A 20810-nucleotide genomic window follows, 5' to 3' on the forward strand; every position below is an offset into this window, starting at 1 on the left:
GCGGTTCGTGTCTCCCACTCTGGTTTCCTTTCATGTAAATAGTTCTCCATGTTCCTCCAAATGATTTCGATCCTGTGATAGTTCCTCCCTGTGCTGTTAGGATGCACTCACTAAGTCCTATTTCAGTGACTCACATGTGCAGACCTGTTGTAGTTCACTCAGCTGCTGCAGAGTTGGGAACAAATCCAGAACAATCGGCTTAATGGAGATGGGATGTTTAAATCTAAACTGGAATCCGGTCTGTCTCATTGAGCCTCATTTCCTGATTAAAAAATAGTGGTGATAAATTTCATCTAAGGAAGATATATCAATACAAGTTAGAGCTTTGGACCTGTAAAACCAAAACCCTTACACAAGAAGAGGATGTTGTTGGCATCTGAGCCGGCACATGCTCCCCGACTTCAGATACTTTAACCTCATGCTGTTACTCAGATAAAGTCGTATGTTCTGTTTGAATTAGATAGAAAAATACAGTGCGTTATTTGGGGAATTTGTCCATAATAAATTATATATATATATCTTTATATGATGTAGAAAGTGCGTGCTCTGTGGCCTTCGGTCTTTGCCTAATCTTTCTCCTCACACTGTTACTTGGTTGGTCACATTGTATCAGAAGAAAATGCTTTGATGTGTAATTGATTAGACTGGTGTGTGTGATAAATTTGTTTCCAAGCTCAATTGTTCAATGTATGAAATTCAGTTATTACTGTGGCGCTACTTGCGCCCGAGTAAACTATTAAACCGTCACAAGAGAAATTTCTATTTATATGAACTATTCTGATTTGATTGACATCAGCTTTGTGTTGAAACTGGTTTGGTTGATTTATTCTTCCCTTCTCTTCGTTTCCCCCTCAGATGATTTTGTTGTAGCGATGAGAATCCTTGAGCTTGAGTTATTTAAGGCTTTTTGTAACTTGTGCCTGTTACAGTAATTTGCCTTCAAGTGCTTTGGAAAAAAGTAATTTCTATGTGTACTTTGTAATGTTTTGTAAGGCTGTTCTAGATTTTTGGCGGAGGATTATTTTTTATTGAACTAGATTTGGTTCTTCTTACAAGTATACTGAACCCTTATTTTTGTGTATTTTTAAACCTGTTCTTGACTACACTTTAACTAGCCTAAGGACAGATGATGGTCTGTAATAAACTGCATAGTTCAGCTGTATTTTGTACTTGGTCACAACGTGTAATAAATTGGTGTAAACCAAAAGGATTGAGCACATTTATTTTTATCAAATAACATCACAAAACCTCTAATTTGAACAAACAGCAGATTTACAAACAGTTCTTTTTTTCCAAGGTTTGGTAGAAGATCTTTGCTCACAAATGACTCGTTCAATCCTTCGGGATGCTCTAGCGATACAGTATTTACACAATTTAAAAATCCTAGTTTCCATGGCAACACAGTAATTATGCTTAACTTTATTCACACAGTTTTTTCTTTCCTCTGTAATTCAAGAAAAGTTCTGACATCTAGCTTAGTTTGCAGTCTCTACCTACAAAGGCACACAGAACACGAAGTGAACAGAGGAGATTTAATAGAAAAAGACTTTCCCTCCAGGAAAAGGCAGGACGACTGAGTGTACAACACACAAGTTAAATTAGAGGAAAAGAAGAAGAAAGGCTTGGTCCTTAAACAGCAGGACACCATCAGAAGTTAAGTGCACATTGTCCTTCAAGGCTGAGCTGTAAGTCTGAGTAAAGGAGCCTCCTCTACTGTTTCGTCTCTTACCATCTCTGCGGCTCTTGACTCAGAAGCTGAAAAAGTGCAAAGTTCTCTGATTCACAAGAAGCAGCCGGCCATGTACTTCCCTGTGAAAGAGATTGAAAAGATAAATGGAAAAAGAAGCTGTATATTGCTGAAAAGAGAACAAAAAAACCATCTCTTAAAGGAGACACTTGTGTGCAAAAGCTTCCGGCAGCTTTATCATTGGGTGAAACTAAATAACCAAACATGGAAGAAGAAATTATGCTACTAGATTCCCATCTGTTTTTCACAACATGCTGTATGTCAACAGCTTTAAACGAATATTTCAATATTTTGGGAAATACACTTATTCACATTCTTGTTGAGAGTTAGTTAAAATGTTAACAAACCGATGAATCACCTGACTAATCACATAAAGCTGTAGCTGATGGATTTATTGAATTGTTTTATTATGAATGCACTATAGATATGTTATTAACCATTATTAAGAACAAGTTTGGGTTGACATAAAAAAATCTTTTCATTATTCAGTGGTCAAGGATTCTCACTTTCAAATAAGTAATTAACTCTACAGTTATAAAGACAAACAAGTCATTAATAAAAGGCTTTAATCATCTGAAAAAATAAGTGGTCAGTGGGAATTGGAAACCCAAAAGTTCTTATTAATTGTTTATGAGTGATCTATAAGCATTAGTAAATTAAACATGAATAAAGCCATTTGTTACATTAAAAAAAAACTTTAACAAGAGGGCCTATCATGAAGTTCCCAGAACCAAAACTGCTTTTTTATGACCAACAGTCCAAAATGCAAAAACTTTCAGAGTACAATGATACAAAACAGAAAAAGCTGCAAATTCTCATAACAAATGTTTGCCATTTTACTAAATGATTAATCTATAATAGGAATATCTTAATTTCAATTGACTAATAAATTGAATTGAGTGGCTGATCTTTTCAGCAGTAGTTATTTTAATATGACTGGATTCTTTGAAAGCATGTAGCGTAAAAATATATAGTGATTATTGGGCCTCATAAGGACCAGGCTGACAACCAGTAGCACTGATCACATCGTTTATCGTCATTTTAACTGTCAAACCGCTTTTTAAACTGATAGGCGCATGTAAGGGGAGTAAAATAAACATTCAGTTTTCAAATACAACAACAAACTGTTGCTGATGTGTTAATGAAGCATGGTACTCCACCAATGAGCCCATTGTGTGATAAAACAAACCCCAGTGAGTGTGTTCAGATTGTCACCTGTGGCGAATCTCTTCTTGACCAGTGACATGCGGTAGCGGCTGCCCACCAGCTCCACGTCCATGCCCGACAGCGACGCCCCGGAGCCCACAAACTGGACAGCCAGGCTGGGTGGAGGGCCACGGGGAACCTCCAGGCACTGCCAGCTGGCACACAGAGTCCCTGAGCCTGGGACACCGCCGACAGGCAGAGACACAGATACGAGACAGAGATGAATTCACAGCAGTGATAGAGAGAGATCATGAATGCAGTGGGTGTTTTTTTAACACTGATAAATTGTTAATTCTCACAAACAACATCATTGCTAAGTGGGCTGGCAGCCTCTCCCTGAACTTCACACAGCTCTTTACAATGTGAACAACCAGTTCATATTTTATAGTGCAGGATTATTTTATGATTACTTTATGATGTACTTGGTACAACCAGTGAAATGTTTGAAGGACTTTGAGAAGAAATATCTTGAAAAATGTGGGACACTGTGAGTAAAGTATCATTCTTTCCAACAGTGGTCTCATTTGTTTAAAGTAAGTAGTTCTTGATCCTACACATAGCAGCTATACGTTGATGAACAGGAGTTAATGAGTTACGCAAATGTTTGGAGAAAAAAGTGCTCAGAAAAGTGAAAATTTACATATTCAGTGCCAACAGGGCAAACTGCGTCTGCTGAGGAGACTGTATATGATCAAAAGCTCCAGAACTGCTACTAAATGGACGAACCTTGTGGTGAGATAGTTTTAGAACTAAACGTCATTTGAAAAACAGCATCTGTTACAATGTGATTTTTTTTTTTTTTTTTTTTTAGGTTTTAACTAAATTTTTAAAAAAAACCATTTTTTTTAAAGTGTTTTTTTTTTTTTTTTTTTTTTTTTTTTAGGTATTAACTACATCTTTCAAAAACATAAATAAATAAATAAATAAAAATAGTAACCAATCCCAGTAAACACTGATCTGGTGATTTGTAACTGATACTTGTCCTCCAGGGGAACATGGAAAGACGGAGGAGCAGCTCTACTCATTCAAAAAAGAAAAAAAGAAAAAAAAAAAGGAAATGATGCTTCAAAACACACAATCAAATATTTGTGTTTAAGAAGAGAATAGGATATCATGTGATGCTGATGTGATGCTGATCTTTAGTATATTTATTGCCACAATAACCCTCCAGTTACAGCAGGCAGACTGCACAGGACACGCCTCAGTTTCCAGCTGTAAATCCCCATCACCACAAGGTGTATTTCAAATAATGTGAAAAATTGTCGGCAGACAGAGACAAATAATAGAGGAATAGCTGACTTCTGCAACTCAAAATGGTGTTAGTACGAATGCAAACTTGGCTGAATAAGGAGAAGAGATGAAGCCCAAATGCTGCTAAATCCAGGACTTTATGTCTTGTATGGATTTCCATGGTCCCCACAGCCACTGTGTTTTTTTCTGCAGTGAAATACTAATTCCATGAAGCCATGCTAATCTCTAAGGGCTGCGATGAAGGGGTACACGAGTTCATCTGATGGTGCTGTGATGGTACCTCAGACAAAAAAGACTGGGAACCACAAGTCTGGGCTAAAAAGGGACAAAACCTCTTAGATAAGTTTTTCAGATATCTAGATTACATCAGCACTTGGGCAGCAGTGTCAGCAGCAACATTACATTTAAATCCAGTTAAGACCCCACTTCGCACAGAAATATAATTACTGTTAAAGATCAGTCATACACAATCCTGACACCTATACTATTACCTTTCAAACAAATGTATCTTCAAATCCTGAAATCGAGTCAAATCATAGACTTCTTTATGTTGCTGTGACTTATCATATACTCAAAAAGAGGAAGATGAGGACAAATGCTGAAAAATGTAGAGGATGAATTACTGAACGACTTTGTTTCTAGGCATCATCAAGGCCAGAAACATCTTTTCCAATACGGCTGCCTTCGTTTACAAGACGTCCAGTAAAATAAATTAATTACAGACTCAACACTGTCAGACATTATTCATTATATAAAGCTGCACTTTTAACATTTTAGTATTAAAAAGGAAACAGGCTTGCAGGAAAACAGTATTTCGGATGGGACAGGGAGGAGTTATGGTGACCTTTCAGTGCTTTTGTCGCTGGCTCATAAACCAGAGAAGTCCTCCAACTATAAACGTTTTCAAGCTTTACCATCTCATCCATCACTGACAGCTACGAATAGTTCCTCTTTCCTCTGTTCTCCAACCGTGTAGCTTCGCACCAAGGTAATAATATATCATTAAATGAAAAATAAAAAGGAGAAATGTGGGTGTCTCGCACAAAGAAGCACATAGGTGATTTAATTTTAGACTTTCCTCTCTTAAATTAGAGCCGTTATAATCTTCTGTGACATGCCGTCTCTTCTCTGTGCACCATTAAGGTCATGAAATATGAGCAACAATCAACTTGACACAAAATAAAAGAGGAATTTTTCACGCCTGTCTTTTATATGAGTGCAGCATTCAGTGGCACCTCCAACTCATTTTGTTCACCTCGACAAGGCTGAGGAGAGCAGCTGCCACGTTCAGATGCTAATGTTAGAAAAAAAAAAACATTCGCCTTCAGATTTCAGCTTTTTAAAAAGACAAGGATGTGGAGCGCTGAGTGAGATCTCTTTAAGTAACGCTTAAATACTCCTTTCGACATTTTTCTGACACAATGTAGAGATTGTGAAGCCGGCGAGAAGGCGATGAAGTAGAAAATTCTGGCACTAATTTCAACGAGAAGGCAAATATAAGGATCAGATGGCTGCTGATGAGAGACACAAAACAAGCTGAAGCTGTCAGGCAGATATACTATGTCAAGCTACTGGTGTGGACATGTTTCCTCGCTCCTCAATGAACATCTTATTATTAAAAGTTCCTTCAAAAATAAGCGTTAGAGCATTAAAGCTGCAGAGCTCTGACCTTTGCTGTGATTGGTCGGGGAGAGGTTGGGGAGTTTCCACAGAAGCCGCCTTTCTTCAGTGTTCCTGTCGAAGCAAATAAATAAAGTCAGTGAGGCTTGATCTGCTCCTTAATCTCCACCCTTTGACTTCCATTAAATTTTCTCCTGTTATCCATCACAGTCCTCCGTTATTTTGTTTATTTAATCTATAAAATGTTAAAAAGAGATTTGTCTGGTCATTGCCCCAAAATCCAAAGATATTCAATATTAGTGATGTTGCACAGAAAAAAAAAGCTGAAAACAACAAACGTTTGATGAGTCAATTAATCACTGAAGTCATCCGTGAGTCCTCAGTCTCTCTTTCCCTTACAACAACTCTGAAATAATAAACTGATTAGCTAATTAACTTAACTACAAGGTTTTATTTTAGCCTTACAAAAATCCTCTTGATTAAATTTATCATGTAAATAACAGAGCAGAGCTACACTGGTCACAAGTGACTGACAATTAACGGTTAAAAGAAACTGATTATCATCCCTCCATCATCACTGCTCACCAGGATGCCGGCGGCTGGCACTGCAGGTCAGTGGCGGTGTGGTCTAATGGCAGCAGCACCTGGACAGCGGTGAGCTGGGTGGAGGGTGCAGTGGCGGGGCAGCAGTGATAATCCAGGGACACTCGGGTCACTGTGCCGCTCCGCTGGCACTCGGCCGACAGCAGGAGAGGAGCCCGACCCGGGTCCTGAGACGACACCTGAATGATAAAGAAAAGAAATGATATACTGTATATATGTAAAGAGAAATAAAGAGTCCATGGGAAGTTTGGTGTCATCTTAAAGGGCAACTTAAAAAGTCTTTTAGTCCGAGCACAGAGGGTCAGGTGAACATGCAGAAATATAAAATCTGTCTACAGGGAAACATAAAATTCAAGGGATATGAAGAATAAGGTTTCCTATAATAAATGAGTAGTGAATAAAGATTCACTATGGCTGAAAATTATGCTTTTTATTCATTTTCCCTACAGTTACTACCAAATTAAACAGTTCTTTGCAGGAAAATGCAAATTGCTTTTAATTAGGAAATTATTCAGAAATGATAGACCTGTAAAATAAAGGGTTGGTATTGTTTATTTAAGTTAGAAAAGTTTAAATTTACACCAACATCAAAGTTACCTGAGGGAAAATGTGCTATGATGAGAGTGGGAATACCCATTGTAAACTCTGACCTGATACTTTAGCAGGCCGACGTTGTAATAAGAGGCCTGGGGGTTGAGTTCAGCTTCTCTCTGCAGGTAGATCTGCAGAGCCTGCATGTTGAACCAGAAGTCTCTGGTGTCTGGGTCACTCTGAGACGGATCACTGTGGGGACACAGTGACAGAAGGATGGTAAAGATTTTTACACAGGAATAGATCGGTTTGTGCTGCAAACTACAGACAGTCAAAGCTGACCTGTAGAGCAGCTTTTGATTCGGAAGGAAGTGATCGATCCTCGATATGTTGACCAGTCTGAAGCTCAGAACGGGAACGTTGGGGTTGGCTGTGAAAATCCTGGTGATGCCTGCTGGGAAGGACATCGTCAGGTCGCCAGTGATCTTCACCAAACAGCTGGAGAAAGAAAGAAAAGCAAAAACAAGGTTCAAAAATACAGTTAATTTTTCTTACTCTTTGAACAAGCACCCATCAAATCATCACAACAGATGTCAGTAACACCAAAGAAGAAACCAGAACTTCACTACATTTGTAAAAAGTAGCATCATGCTAACCGGTTGTGCTGTCCACCTTTGAAGTAAGCATTGATATACTCAGTTATGGCTGCTGCCACCGGCCAGGCCTCCTGTGTGCTCAGGGAAATGGGACTGGGACCTCTCGACAGGTGCACTGTGGAGAACAAATGTTATAATCCTGAGTCATGCTGCTAATGAACTGTACTGAGTTTTACATGAATCATAAGTCACATTTAAAAGGAATAGTTTGACATTTTGGGTTATATACTTAGCTTCTTGCAGAAAGTTAGATGAGAAGATCAGCAGCAGGTTATCTTAGCTTAGCTTAGCATAAAGACTGGAAATAGCGCCAGCTAACCTGGCTCTGTCCAAAGGTAACAAAACCCACTTAGCAGCACCTCATACGAATGTACAAGCCCTCAGCAGGAAAGCGAATATGCAAATTTCCTTTAAGTGTATTTCTGTCCTGTGGTGTAACTTTTCTGTGCTGAGGCTTACACTGCCTTTGTTGGTGCTCCTGGTGCTGGTAGGGTAGTGGTGAGGCTTGTCCTGGCCTGGCAGGACTGGGAGCTCGGTTCTGACCCCCCCACTCTCCGTCTCTGGCCTGAGGCCCCCACTCACTGGGACTGGAGGAGGAGGAGGAGGTGAGGGAAGGGCTGGGCTCCGGCAGTGGGGAGGAGCACAGGGATCGGGACTGAGAGAGACAGAGACGAAGCTGGGTCAATATTGACACTATGGACTGAAATTTCATGAATAGAGTCGTGGCATTTAAAAAGTTGTAATGTCATGAGAAAAAAAAAAAAAAATCTAAATATGAAGAGAATACGAATTTATTAAATTATTGCTGGATACTCACCCTCTCACAGCCACTGAGTCGGCCTGAAGTCCTCTTGGCCCGGGTCGCTCTCTGAGGAGCAGCTGCGACCACTTCAGATGTGTCCTGTCTGAAGCTGTGCTTGGACCCTTCCAAAGACACAGACAGAGAGACAGAAAAAGATGGAAAATGACTCGAGAGCCGATCTAAATCACACAATAAAACAGGAGTATGAGAGGCGGCGTACTCCAAAATCAGTCAGAATTTGTGCTCAGAACAGCCGGCGACAAGCTGGAAGTCCCACACTGCCAAAACAAGCTGGCACCAAACCTAATAACATTTTATTTGTATTGGTTTAATTGAGGGATTTAACATCTTGTTTGTGTCTGATGATTCTTCAGAGATATTCCTCTCTTGTGATCACTTGTACTTGCATTATTAATAACATTGCAGGTCAGATGAAGGTCATTAATGAACTGATCGACAGTCTGCAGGAGTATTTGCTCCTTTCACAGTCAGTTTTTGTTTTGTAAATAAGACTTTTCTGATGGTAGTAGCAATTTTTGTAGTAACTGTTAATTCTCACGAGAAAAATAATTAGGGAATAAAAACACTGACACACAAAAAATGAACTACATCTATGATATGATTTATAGCTTTACTCCTAGTGCCCAGTTACTAAAAATGAATCCATACTTTTCAACCAATCAGAATCAAGAATAGTGTGGCTGCAGTATAAATAAATGTAGTAGTAAGTATAAAACAGCAAAATAGAAAAACTACAGTTAAGTACAAGTACCTCAAAGCTGTACTTGAGTACAGTACTTCAGTACTTTAATATTGATTGTAATAAATAAATTGATTGTGCTGGCCATACCTCAAGCTACTATTTGAGACTGCCATCATTTGCTTTTATATGAGAATAAAAACCGAAATGCCTTAGTACCCTTGTGGGAGCTGACACAGGGAATCTGAGTGTTGAGATCCAAGCAGTCCTGGTCTTTGTCTGTTGAAAAACACAGATCCTCCTGTGGGCCTGAATGCCTCGTGAGCGGAGGGGCGTTCCTGCGTGGCTCACTTTCTGATGATCGATGTTTTCTCCTCTCCCCTCCTGCCCCTCCCTCTCCTTTCCCTCCTCCTTCCTGTGTTTTGGAGCTGCTCAGGGCTCCAGAGACGCTCTCACTAAACGGGTTGTGGACAGAGTTCCAGTGCATCAGCTCCTTCTTTGTCTGGGCTGTGGGTAAAGAGCTTGAATTTGCATCGAGTCCCAGTCTATTGCTGTTGACAGGGCCAGCAGCCACACTGCTGCTACTGCTGCTGCTGTGTGGAGGGATTAATCCAGCAGCCGCAGCCAGAGACGACTGGTGCGTTGGGCTGCCAATCATCGTGATCGCAAACGGGTCATCGGAGGAAATGGGCGGTGGCAGGCTGCGGTCTCGTTTCCTGTCTCTGTCTTTTCGGTTGGAGGAAGATGACGAGGAGGAGGAGGAGGTTGGGAGTGTCTTAGTGTCTGTGAGATTGATGGAGAACGGGTCCCCTCGCACCTCCATCCCCCTGCCCTCCTGGTTTGGGCGAGGCGGCGGGCGCGCCCAAGCATCAGACAGGTTTAAGGTCTCCTGGGTGACAGTCCTCTCAAACGCAGCGAGGAAGGGGTCCTCAGGGGGGATGTGTTTACAGTTCCACACCGACGACTCCATCTCAGGTGGGGGGAGGGTCTGAGAGAAAGCAGGAAACTGCATTGATGAGGGGTCCATATCTGGGGGGACCCGGGAGGGACGTGATGGGGCGATGGACCAGGTGCTGGCAGGGTCGTCCTGTAGGTGAGGGCTGCGACCAGGGGAGGGGTCACGGAAAGCAGAGAGGAAAGGGTCCACAGGTCGCCCCAGTGTTTGAGTCTGTTCTTTACTCTGTGACACAGGAGGCCATGCTGCCCAACCCACCGGCTCAGGGGAGGGCCCAAGGGGCTGATGGGAAGGTGAGTCCAGACCAGAGTCTTCGACATTCTCAGGAGAGGATGAGTCAGACGAGAAAGCAGCATCTGAAACGCACATTAAACGTATTAAAGAATATCAATACAGTAAATCAGAGGTTTTAAACACCAGCAGGGAAAACAAGAACTCATAAAAGTGTAATTAGACTTTAATCATCTGCAGTGAAGAATCCAACTTTCAGGACAAAGAGGAACTCATTACCACACAGCATCAACCTTATTTATCCATATCGGGCGAAATATAAGTAAATATTTCTGTCTGGATATTACACGTGAAAAAGTGGGGACTGTGTTTAATTCAAGGAAGACACATCTGCATATTCAGAAAAGCAGGTTTTTAATCTTTGAATGGAGCAAGTACTAAAAAGCTCAAAAAGCCAGTGTGAAGGAAGAGACCTCCACATCAACATCCTTGACAACATGTCAGCCAGCTACCATCTAAACTTCACTTCTCCTTCACAGTAATTTCTTTCATTAACCTGCAGGTTAGAAATGTTGTTAACCAGTGTTCTCTTCAGCTGGACCCATGACCTCTCCTACACACTCTCCCCTTTACACAGCCCACCGCCTCGAGTCATCTCAGGGAGGCTTGGATTTAAGAAACTGGTTGTGGTGAGCAGACGAACAGGCTCAAAGACTGCTCCGTTAAATGCTGGACTTCAGCTAGTGCAGGTCTCATTTTTCAAAGACTAGATTTATTATGATCCTCCCTTTGGTTTCAGCTATTAACTGTGGCAAATGTAAATCAGGTGAGCGCATCCTGACTCATCTTTTCTGGGCTTGACGTCAAGTAAAAGAAAAAAAAACAAAAAAAAAAACATGTTGCTGGAGAAAAGAGAGATGGAAAGAATTCCTGCAGACCCTACCTAAAAAAGTTTTTTTGGGTTAAAAAAAATTATGTAATCTTTGTCCTAATAAGATGCTTGAAAAATAAGACTGCGACAATTATCTACCAGAAAGGTTCAGACATCTATAAATGAAACTAGTAGGAGCACAAGTTTACAAAAAATATTTTTAACACAACAACTTCTCTTACATTCAGAAACACCAAACACGCTCTGCTCTCTGAGTTGTTCCCGACCATCAAAGCTTTTGGACTTGAAAGCTGACTCCAGCGGAGGCCCGAACAGACTGTCTGAACCTGATGCTGTCGAGCTCAACCTGCAGAGAGCAGGGAACAAACAAGAGAAAAATCAGGGGGAGCGGAGGAGTGATGAGACGGAAAGTGTAATAAAAGGGAGGGAAAGGGAGAACAGAAGTGTGGGTGTAAGTGAGAGAAGAGGAAACTGGGGAATTGTGAAGGATGGAGGAAGATGGAGCGCAGAGGGAGAGTGTGTAACTGTGTGTTGAAAAGAATTGTTTGTCATACTGTAGGTGATCTGGTGTTTCTGCAGGTCACTTGTCTCGTGTATTTGAACTGGGAGAACAGATTTTTGTATTATATCTTGTACATAATATTTTGACAAACATAAATTCTATCTTTAAAATAGCTGAAAATAACCTGCTCTCTTTATATATGAAATTACAGTACATGGTGAAAAGTATGTGATGCGATGCGATACAATACAAATGTAATGTCAAATGTAGGCTGAGGTAAGTTCATCCATTATAAAATTGGACATAGATATCATTTTACAGCTCTGAAACTGTTTGAAATGGGCTTCACCCAGGACAATGAATGTTGGAAATGTAACAGGAAGTGGGCACATTTGTACAGTGGGATCGTCCCCTGGTATTATAGAACGAAAAAAGCTTGAAGAGTGGCTGAAACAACTCCTATCAGACCCCCCGCTCCCCCACCGCTGTGTCTGTTAGGGGATAAATCTCTGGTAGAGTTTGGGCTGGCAGTAAGAGGTTTTATTGTAGCAGCCAGGCTTATTTTAAGTAACTAGAAGAGCCCATGTGGACCACAGAGTTTAAACTCATGACTGATCTGGTATCATTTTCTGACATCCATTAAGGGTGCAACATCTTGGAGGGGGTACAGCGTGCTAATTAACAGAACATAAAGGTATAATGGGGTTCTGGGGTAATAAAAATTTTAATGATAAAAAAACAAAAAACAAACAAACATCATGTTATAACTTCTCCTATGAAGACACGTTTTATCATTATGACTGTGTTTTACTATATTGTCATCCATTATCTGTTTATACAGCAGCCTCCACTTGTAGGTGGAGGAGTTACAGTTTTGAACAAACACACTAATCAACACTTTTATCTGATTAACCACATTATAGTGTCTTATAAATGTTTATATAGAGCTTATAAAACCTAAATCATGGGACCATATGTATTTGGTATTGCTTCTCTTTAAAAACAACTAAAATCAAGTATGTTGTTCTTCTGCCAGGAAATGGTTAAAATACACCGTCCCACCCACAGGACACCTTGGCCTTGGTAGTGCTACTTCAGCTGTGTTTTGGTCTGTGCTGGAATTAGTCTTCATACAATCTTAACAAATTATACATTGTCTGAAAGCTCTATATCTCGTTTCTATCTGTGCAAAGTATTTTAAGATCCACATATCACAATAACAGCTGTTGACACGGAACTGGTTCAGACTTATGGCAGGTATGACTACAGGCCTATTATTCTCTTTTTATGCCAAAAAAAAGACAAGGGGAAAAACCTCACATTTCTATCATGTTTGTGCCTCTGTAACTTCGGTTCAGTATCATTCTGACTTTCTGGTTGTAAAATTTAAAAAGTTACCTTTACCTTATGATCAAAAGGTTTGAAGAAAACAGTAATCTGTTTATTCTAGGCACACTCTTTTCCAGCTTGTGCGCAGAAATGTGTTTGGTAACAAGGAAAGAGCAGTGAGAGCAATATGGTAATGCGGGTAACACCAGACGCGCCAAAAATAAAACATGGATGATGACATTGGAAAGGTTGTGAGGTGGAAACCTGAAGAGCTTCAAAACGCTGAAAAGGCCACTGATGACGCAATTTGACATCTAAATATGTCTCTCTCTGCACCTCTCAGAGACAGATGAAGAAGAGGGAAGAAAGATGACATGAAGGGCAGAGACATCTTACCTGCTGTGATCAGGACTGGAGGTGGACCTGCGTAGGCCCTCCTGCTCTCCATCTGTAGAGAGGCAACACACACACACACACACACACACACACACACACACACACACACACACACACACACACACAATGAGACACAGTGCCTCACTGCAGAGGACGCTCCCTAATCAGGACTAATCAGCAGAATGGTGTTCTTCATCAGGGTGCTGAGGGGAGGCCGGCATGGACTGAGACAAGATGACATGAGGGAAAACCCATCAGCCATTACCTTCTCTTTGATAAATACCAGCAATTAGCCCGGTCTCACTCAGCTCCAGTCACCGCTGCTGTCACTGCAGAATAACCGCTTTAATCAGATGCTCATTGTTAATCCTGTCGACTCCAGATTTAAGAGAGAGCGAGAGAGAGTCCCCGCTGTTGTGAGGCAGCAGGTTGTAGCCTCCGACTCCAGCCTAACCCTCTGGCAGCTAATGAACCTGTCGCTGATAAAACATGTTCTGGAGCACGAGCACAGGGCCGGGTGTGACTAATGAAGGGTGGTTGTTCATGCAAGGTCAGCCAATGAAGAGATTTGCCGTCTGAGGGAAACACAGGAGCTACACAGGCTGAAGGCAGAAAGATGCTGCACTGAGACATCTGCACCTCACTGATGGTACTAACGTGGCTCAGTGTGAGAAATGGTTTACACCCTTTTCAGATTACAACCACAAAAAAAAAAAAAAAAAACATAGGGATAGTAACCTTATTACCCCATTGCAGGTTATAAATGCACAACACAACAGACTCTAACCTTATTAAATCTTATCGCTGTAGCACAAATCAATACAAATACTGAAATAGGGCTGCAACTACAATTATTGTCATTCATCTGCTGATCACTTTCTCCATTAATAGATTATCTTTTGGTCTATTCATTGTGATAAAATAGAGAAACAGTTTCCCGTTGACCAGCCTATAAAATATATTGAATTTAAATATTTGGCATATTTCCTTTAGTAAAAAGGATTAATTGATTATCAAAATAGCAAGCCAGATTCAAATTTCTATTGAGCTAAGTCTATTTATCAACTAATTTTTCTGACTCAAAAATAGAGAGCGTTTCAAAAAAAAGGAAAACCAACAGTGAGGACAGACATACTAGTGCCAACAATAGACAAAAAACACAGAAGCGGAGCATAGATAAGTCATAGGCTGTATTCGACTGACTATAAAGGAAAGACTGATGCCAAGACCTTGAACATGGTGTAGGGCTCCTGTGGGGAAAAGTCTTAAGACGACTGGCTGACGCGTCCTTCGTTCTCGCATACTGGTGTGAACCACTCGTTAATCCTGCACGTACTCCTCGAATTCTCCCTGGCAAGAGAGCGCACCAGATTTTCAGCAACAAAACTAATTATTTCAGCAAGCTATTCTTGTTATAAATGGACTAAAAGATATAAGCGACGGGCACTATGGAGCAGCTGTGAGATGTCAAAGGTGGGATGGTGACATCGAGCGAATTTTTACTAGGTTCCTATCTGTTTTTGAAATGGAATTGGCCAGGGCAAGGATGCAGGATTTGGCACATTAAATAGCACATTAAACAGTTCAACACTCTTGCTCACTAAAACATAGTACAGATTCCTTGACAACAAAATCAGGTAATATGCTCCCCTGGGGATACGGAGGAGAGATTTATTACAGCATACAAAGACTTGGACTTAATACCCCAATTTTTACGTAAATCGCTTCATCATAGTGGCGTCAGATGACAGGGATGTTTGGAGCTGGTACAGCTCAGCCCCTCATACACCAGAGGTATGCTCACCAAAGACAAAAGCCTGCTGGTGAGCTGTGGCAAAAAGCAAGGCTAGCGGGTTCGCTACGGTCCACCACTGAAGGTTTTGGGAGGCTAGCGCTGAGCGTTTCATAGTCATTGATATAGTCTGTTCAGCCATAAGGGATGGCAAGTCTGGACTTGATCAACCAGGCTGGGATACCTACTGGCGAGGAGGTCTGATGCTGAAAAGACCCAAAATCCCCCTAATAATGACCTATAGGGAACATCACTGAGGATCATTCAGCGCGTCTGATAGATGATTTTGTAACCTTTTTACAGCTAAAATAGGAAATAAATTACATTTACATGAACAAAGACGTATGCATTCATTTTTTTTAATTTAAGTTGGATCTTTGCTTTAAATTGCTGGAGAATTAGTAGTATTACTGTTTAGGCTATTTTTTTTTCCTCCTGCAGGTTTCAAATACCAACACAAGCCTTAGGTTAGTTAATATATTATGTTACCCATGTTAATTAGATCTAAAAACTATATAATATTGTGACACGTTGCTTATGCACAGACTCTAAAACTCCAAAGTGTCCTGCCCTATCTTGGGTCTAATGTGAACACTCATTTGTTTACGGTTTTTAACAGACCCATGTACATGTAATCAATGCAATATTACATATTACAAAGGTATTACTGTAGCTGGCTGGATAAATATATAACAGGCAACAGCTGTCCTGTCCTGTCCATTGGCACAATACGCCAAAGTCTAGGTATTTTTCTGTGACTTGTGTTTGCATATTATCTTAATTTAGGTTTATGCTTTATTAATCACCAGTCCTGTAATTTGTTAAAATTACACAGAGATTTAGTTTGGCTTATTCATGCAGATGCAACATGTTGTTATAATCAGTATGCCACTCGGTTTAGAAAATTAACACAAGAAAGACGAATAATTTCCAGAGAAAATTGGGCAAATTTCAGGCTAATTTATTGTCTAATTTGTGATCAACATCATGCATTTCACCCCCACAACCACATTATTTCCTTGGACCGTTTTAGAATTTCATTTCATTTTTCCTTCATGTCGATCACAAGACTTTTGTGTTTGCCTGTCAGGGATGCACATATAGAAACTGTCTCAGTGGACATGTCACCAGTAAAAAACAATTTCCTCTCAACAGGACTGTTGTGTAGCTCAGCAGGAAGTCATGGCGAGGCAAGCAAATGAATAATTGGTAATGAGAGTAAGCAGGAGGCGACCAGGAAATCAGGATTCTCTGAATTTAGCCAAAGCTAAAGTATTAAAAGTTTCACCCAGAGTGTACTGAAGTGGAAGCCATTAGAATAAATCAACCTTGTTTTTGTTCCTTTCAGATACACATCTCAGGCCCTCGTACAACTTTAATTATCCGGCAGTCAAAGGACGTGTCTTCCATTATACATTTTTAGCGCGTCAGCATGAAGGGTCATGTTTCTTTCACAGATCAGCATTGATTTCAGTGATAAAGCAGAGAATAAAGGAAATGTGACTGCAGTTTACGGCTTCTTTGGGTAAAAGACCTTGAAGACTGGGTCCTCCCCTAGCCTTAATGTGCAATTGTCCTAATGGTTGTGATGTTCCGCAAGTGGAATCTAATTGTAATGAGTCTGAACACTCTGCAATGTTGGACTTGTGAGCAACAGATATGTTTCCTTTGTCTACAAGAACATCTTTTATTTTCCATATTTTTCTTTGAGGTTTCCTCAATAGCAAGAACATTGCAAAAAAGGGAACACTTGAAATGTCATGATCTTATCAAGACAGACAGAGAACAACAGAGTTAACTAGAGTTTATAGCATTACTCTTAGAGACAGTAGTTCTTGATTGTATTTACACATAAACATAGATGTATCTAAATTTCATAATGGGAGCAGGTTTCAGTATCCCAGGAGGAATTCCATGCAAATTAACAATATACTGATTGCGTGGGGTGAATTACTTATGCGCTGCTTATTAAAACAGTAGTTTCTTAAAGTGTTGCTAATGGAAGGTTAGATAGAGACAATGAATTATTCTTCACATCACTTCGTCAGGTGAGTAATAAAGCGAGAAAACATTATATAAACCTTAGGTTAATTCTTGTTGGCTCATCTCTGCTCATTAGCATTATCTATCACGCAGCATCGTTTTATCAGATAGGTCCCATGCATGGCACATGGGGAGATCTCTTGCTCAAATCCAAGCGAAGGTCCACGAAGATTAGTGATTTATAATACAGGATTGAAAGCAAATAGTCAGAGCATGACTGGAAATTATCAAAAATAACACATTTGGTACGGTGTCTAGTATAAAAAAAAGTTAGAACTTAAGCGCTTCCTTGGTGGTTGTAATGCCTCAGATTGTCAGGAACATATTGGTACATATCGCGGTCGTGTGCAGAACGAGAGATTATGATGTCACAGTGAACGTTGTATATTCTCTTTTTCGAAGATGTGCATGGTCACAAATTGTCAATCCTTACTCATTGGTTCCAATTTTATTAGTGCCTTTTACACGTAAGTCCAGGTAGAGGGTTGTAGAGTCATGTGGTGATGGTGGTACTTTATTGTGTCTAGATTTCAGTGTTTATGAATTAGGTGGGTCGAGGTAGGAGCGCCGCCATTGCAATTCTACGTGCGACACTCGGGTTAGAGGACCCTTTGTTACCAGCCTAGGGGCACCCCCGCGTGCGCTCAAGCTGGGTACGAGCGTCACGAGCAATGTCATCCACAACCCTGTCTCTCCCAAAGGTGGGTATATACCTGGTCACGCTCATCACTCCAATGATCGGTGTTTTGCACATCTGGATTTAGACCGATTATAATTGGCATAAACATTCAGTTGCCTTCCACCACGGACCGAGAAAAAACATACACGGACACATTAGGCAATAAAATACCTTTGCCACTGGGTAACAGATTCCGGATATATCAGGTTTTATCATTTGAGCTGGTTTCCATATGGTGGATTACTTGTTTTTGTCGCATCAGAAAATTTGTTAAGAAACTATGAGTGCATCAAAGGCATTCTGAGATTCTGCATTTACCACCTTATGGATTTCTCCACTCAGGACACTTGAAATTCTTCACAAGACAGATCATCTATTTTCTGCTTGAGTAAATGTTAGCATCTGAGTGGATTTTGGTTTCTTTACCATATACTTACTGAGATCATATTTATTGCGTGACTTAATGTCTCTTTATATTACTCGTTACTCATATCCAGTTATTCTCGAAGACAATATTAAGATCATGCTTAAATTTTATTGCGCCATCTTTGGAACTTGCAGCCAGCAAACTCGTGTGCGTGTATGGTTTAGTTTATTTTACCTACCACCAGAGCGCATTGTGTTAATATAATTAGATTTAGGGTTCACAGATATAGTTTATATTTCTGTCTGATAGACAGAATAGATACTCGCTGTGGGAGCGAAGTGATATTATTGTCAACCACAACATTATTTCTAGGCACTTCTTTAAACTAACAAACCAGGTCAGACAAGTATGTAAACACTACAAACAAGTTAACTTCCTTCCACCTGGCGAAAAAAAAAGAACAATGGTCTTCAGAGAATCCTGAAAACAAGAGCCAAAAAGTTCCACATCAGATCCGACCGGGTGATCGCGCAGTCAGACACAATCGGTAGCAACTCCGCCGCCACTGGGAGAAGGAGCCTGAAGGCGCGTGTGGCATGAGGATAGCGAGCTTCGTACAACATTACAGGTGTGTAGTTGACCGAGCTCAAACACGAGGAGTATGACCACAGAGATTACAACAGACAGTATGGTGTGGTTGGTTTTGGTTCTTGTTTTTGTTCGAATATAGGAGAATTCCCTCATTGGAAGACATTGTTTTATTTGGTTCGATGCGTGTTTTGCTAGCCTGGTTCGCTGGGAATGGACACATATTAAGACTTGTGGTTGTCTTGAGTAGTCGAGTTATACAATATGATAGTCCAGAACACGACTGATTTTTTGTTTTTGAGTGTTATAGAATATAGGAAGAGGATCAATGATGTTGTAGTATAAACAGATCTATAACTTCAACCTCCACGCAGAGGTGAATTGATTTGTCTATTTTCATTTTTACTCTGATATTCTTATTCTCCAGTCTTAGTAGGCTCTACTCATTCATTCAGAGATTATGAGGGTGAACTTTTATAAGCTCATGAGCACAGTTATACGTAGTTAGACTCAGTCCTCCACCAGTAAAGAAAATCATTAGTCCTGAGTTTGAAATTAATTAACCGAACACAATATGAGAACAATATTGAATAATTTTAGTTATCGCAATGATGACTAGATAAGGAGTTAAAAAGTCTTGTAGGACTTCTTCAAAGAGTGTTTGCGCGTGACCATGAAATGATGGACAAAAATAGTATCGATACAAGTGAACTCTATTATCCTAGTTAGTTACTATAGTACATACAGGTCATTAATTCAGCTTGTCAGAGGAATTAAGTTAGAAACATACTGATTACTGATAAGGAGCAAAATATATAAATGGTAATGGAACCAACAATATTATCTGGGAAATCTGAGGTAGATCAATTAGTATCTAGTTTAACATTAGATTAATGTGATGGAAAACAGGGCTCTTGGCACGTGTCTTATATTAATTGGATGAATAACTACCCCACATTAAACAATCACGGGCACTGGGATCTTGCTGTAAGCACTACTTGATCCAAATGGGATTGTTTTTAATAGATATGATATATTAGAGTAAAAATAGCATCCAACAAATTGCACAATTGAGAGTCTTATATACTCTGTAATCTTTTATGTGGTAACGAGAGAACCTCTTGAAAAACGGCATCAACATTGTCAACATCGCGTGTGATGTATAGCTGTCTTCACATATCAGTTTGACACCAGAGATGTGTGCCAGAAGTAACAGAAACGGATAAGAGTGAGCATACACTCACGTGAAGCTGGTGAAATTTTATTAAAGGGACAGAAATACAATAGACAGTCTCACGAGGGATATAAGTAAAATCTTAGTGTAAATTATCATGAATATTAGTATTCGCCATATTTACGATAGAGAGGAGATGTGTTTTGGAAAAGATATATACTTTTATATGGAGTTATGGTCCACTGTGGTCACCACAACTCACTCAGCGCTCCCTGATTTGCTCGCATCTCTCTTTTGTGGCAGAGGGGATTGATTCGGAGGTCCTCGCGGCACACTGGAGGCTCAACTCTCCTTTGCTTCCACTTTATATTGTAGTATTTAAAATTTTCTGCAGCTCTGTGGCTCGATGTGGTAACAGAGTATCACTGGTGAGGGACTTTGAGCAGCGGGGAATATTGTCAGTGTGTTTGTAGAGGAACTACATAGAAGAGGTTCAGTAGTATATGAAACGCAGAGAGAGGAGAGTAGCATGAGGAAAGCTGATTATAGTGTACTCTGGTGGTGAATGAATGTGATCTTAATTAAAGAGATCATTAAATCTAGGATTAAGTGGAAATAACATTATTCGGATTCCTGTTTGCGTCTCTGGGCAGGGAAGCCACTGGACACATAGAGCTTGAAGGGAAAGAGAGAGAGACTCGTGATTCAGTGAAGGATCTACTGGTCGGGGTCTAGGCATCGTGTAT

General features: G+C 40.3%; 1 protein-coding gene across 2 annotated transcripts in view; it reads right to left on the bottom strand.

The window, feature by feature from the left end:
• Positions 1–1221: 1221 nt before the first annotated feature.
• LOC111216382 (F-BAR domain only protein 1-like) overlaps positions 1222–20810 on the bottom strand; it is a 96561-nt gene continuing 76972 nt past the window's right edge. The window contains exons 16-27 of one of the 2 annotated variants that reach the window (XM_022738008.1): positions 13422–13473; positions 11416–11540; positions 9336–10427; positions 8432–8538; positions 8074–8269; positions 7615–7729; positions 7301–7456; positions 7078–7210; positions 6410–6606; positions 5874–5938; positions 2963–3130; positions 1222–1809 (exon numbers count right to left, since the gene is read on the bottom strand). In XM_022738008.1, the coding sequence (XP_022593729.1) occupies positions 1781–1809; positions 2963–3130; positions 5874–5938; positions 6410–6606; positions 7078–7210; positions 7301–7456; positions 7615–7729; positions 8074–8269; positions 8432–8538; positions 9336–10427; positions 11416–11540; positions 13422–13473 (2435 nt within the window). In that variant the 3' untranslated portion in view covers positions 1222–1780. Of the gene's footprint in view, positions 1810–2936; positions 3131–5873; positions 5939–6409; positions 6607–7077; positions 7211–7300; positions 7457–7614; positions 7730–8073; positions 8270–8431; positions 8539–9335; positions 10428–11415; positions 11541–13421; positions 13474–20810 lie in introns of both variants that reach the window. The other variant, XM_022737931.1, reaches the window with a different exon arrangement.

The sequence above is a fragment of the Seriola dumerili genome, unplaced genomic scaffold (assembly GCF_002260705.1).
Source record: "Seriola dumerili isolate Sdu_G_001 unplaced genomic scaffold, Sdu_1.0 BDQW01000002.1, whole genome shotgun sequence".
NCBI lineage: Eukaryota > Metazoa > Chordata > Actinopteri > Carangiformes > Carangidae > Seriola > Seriola dumerili.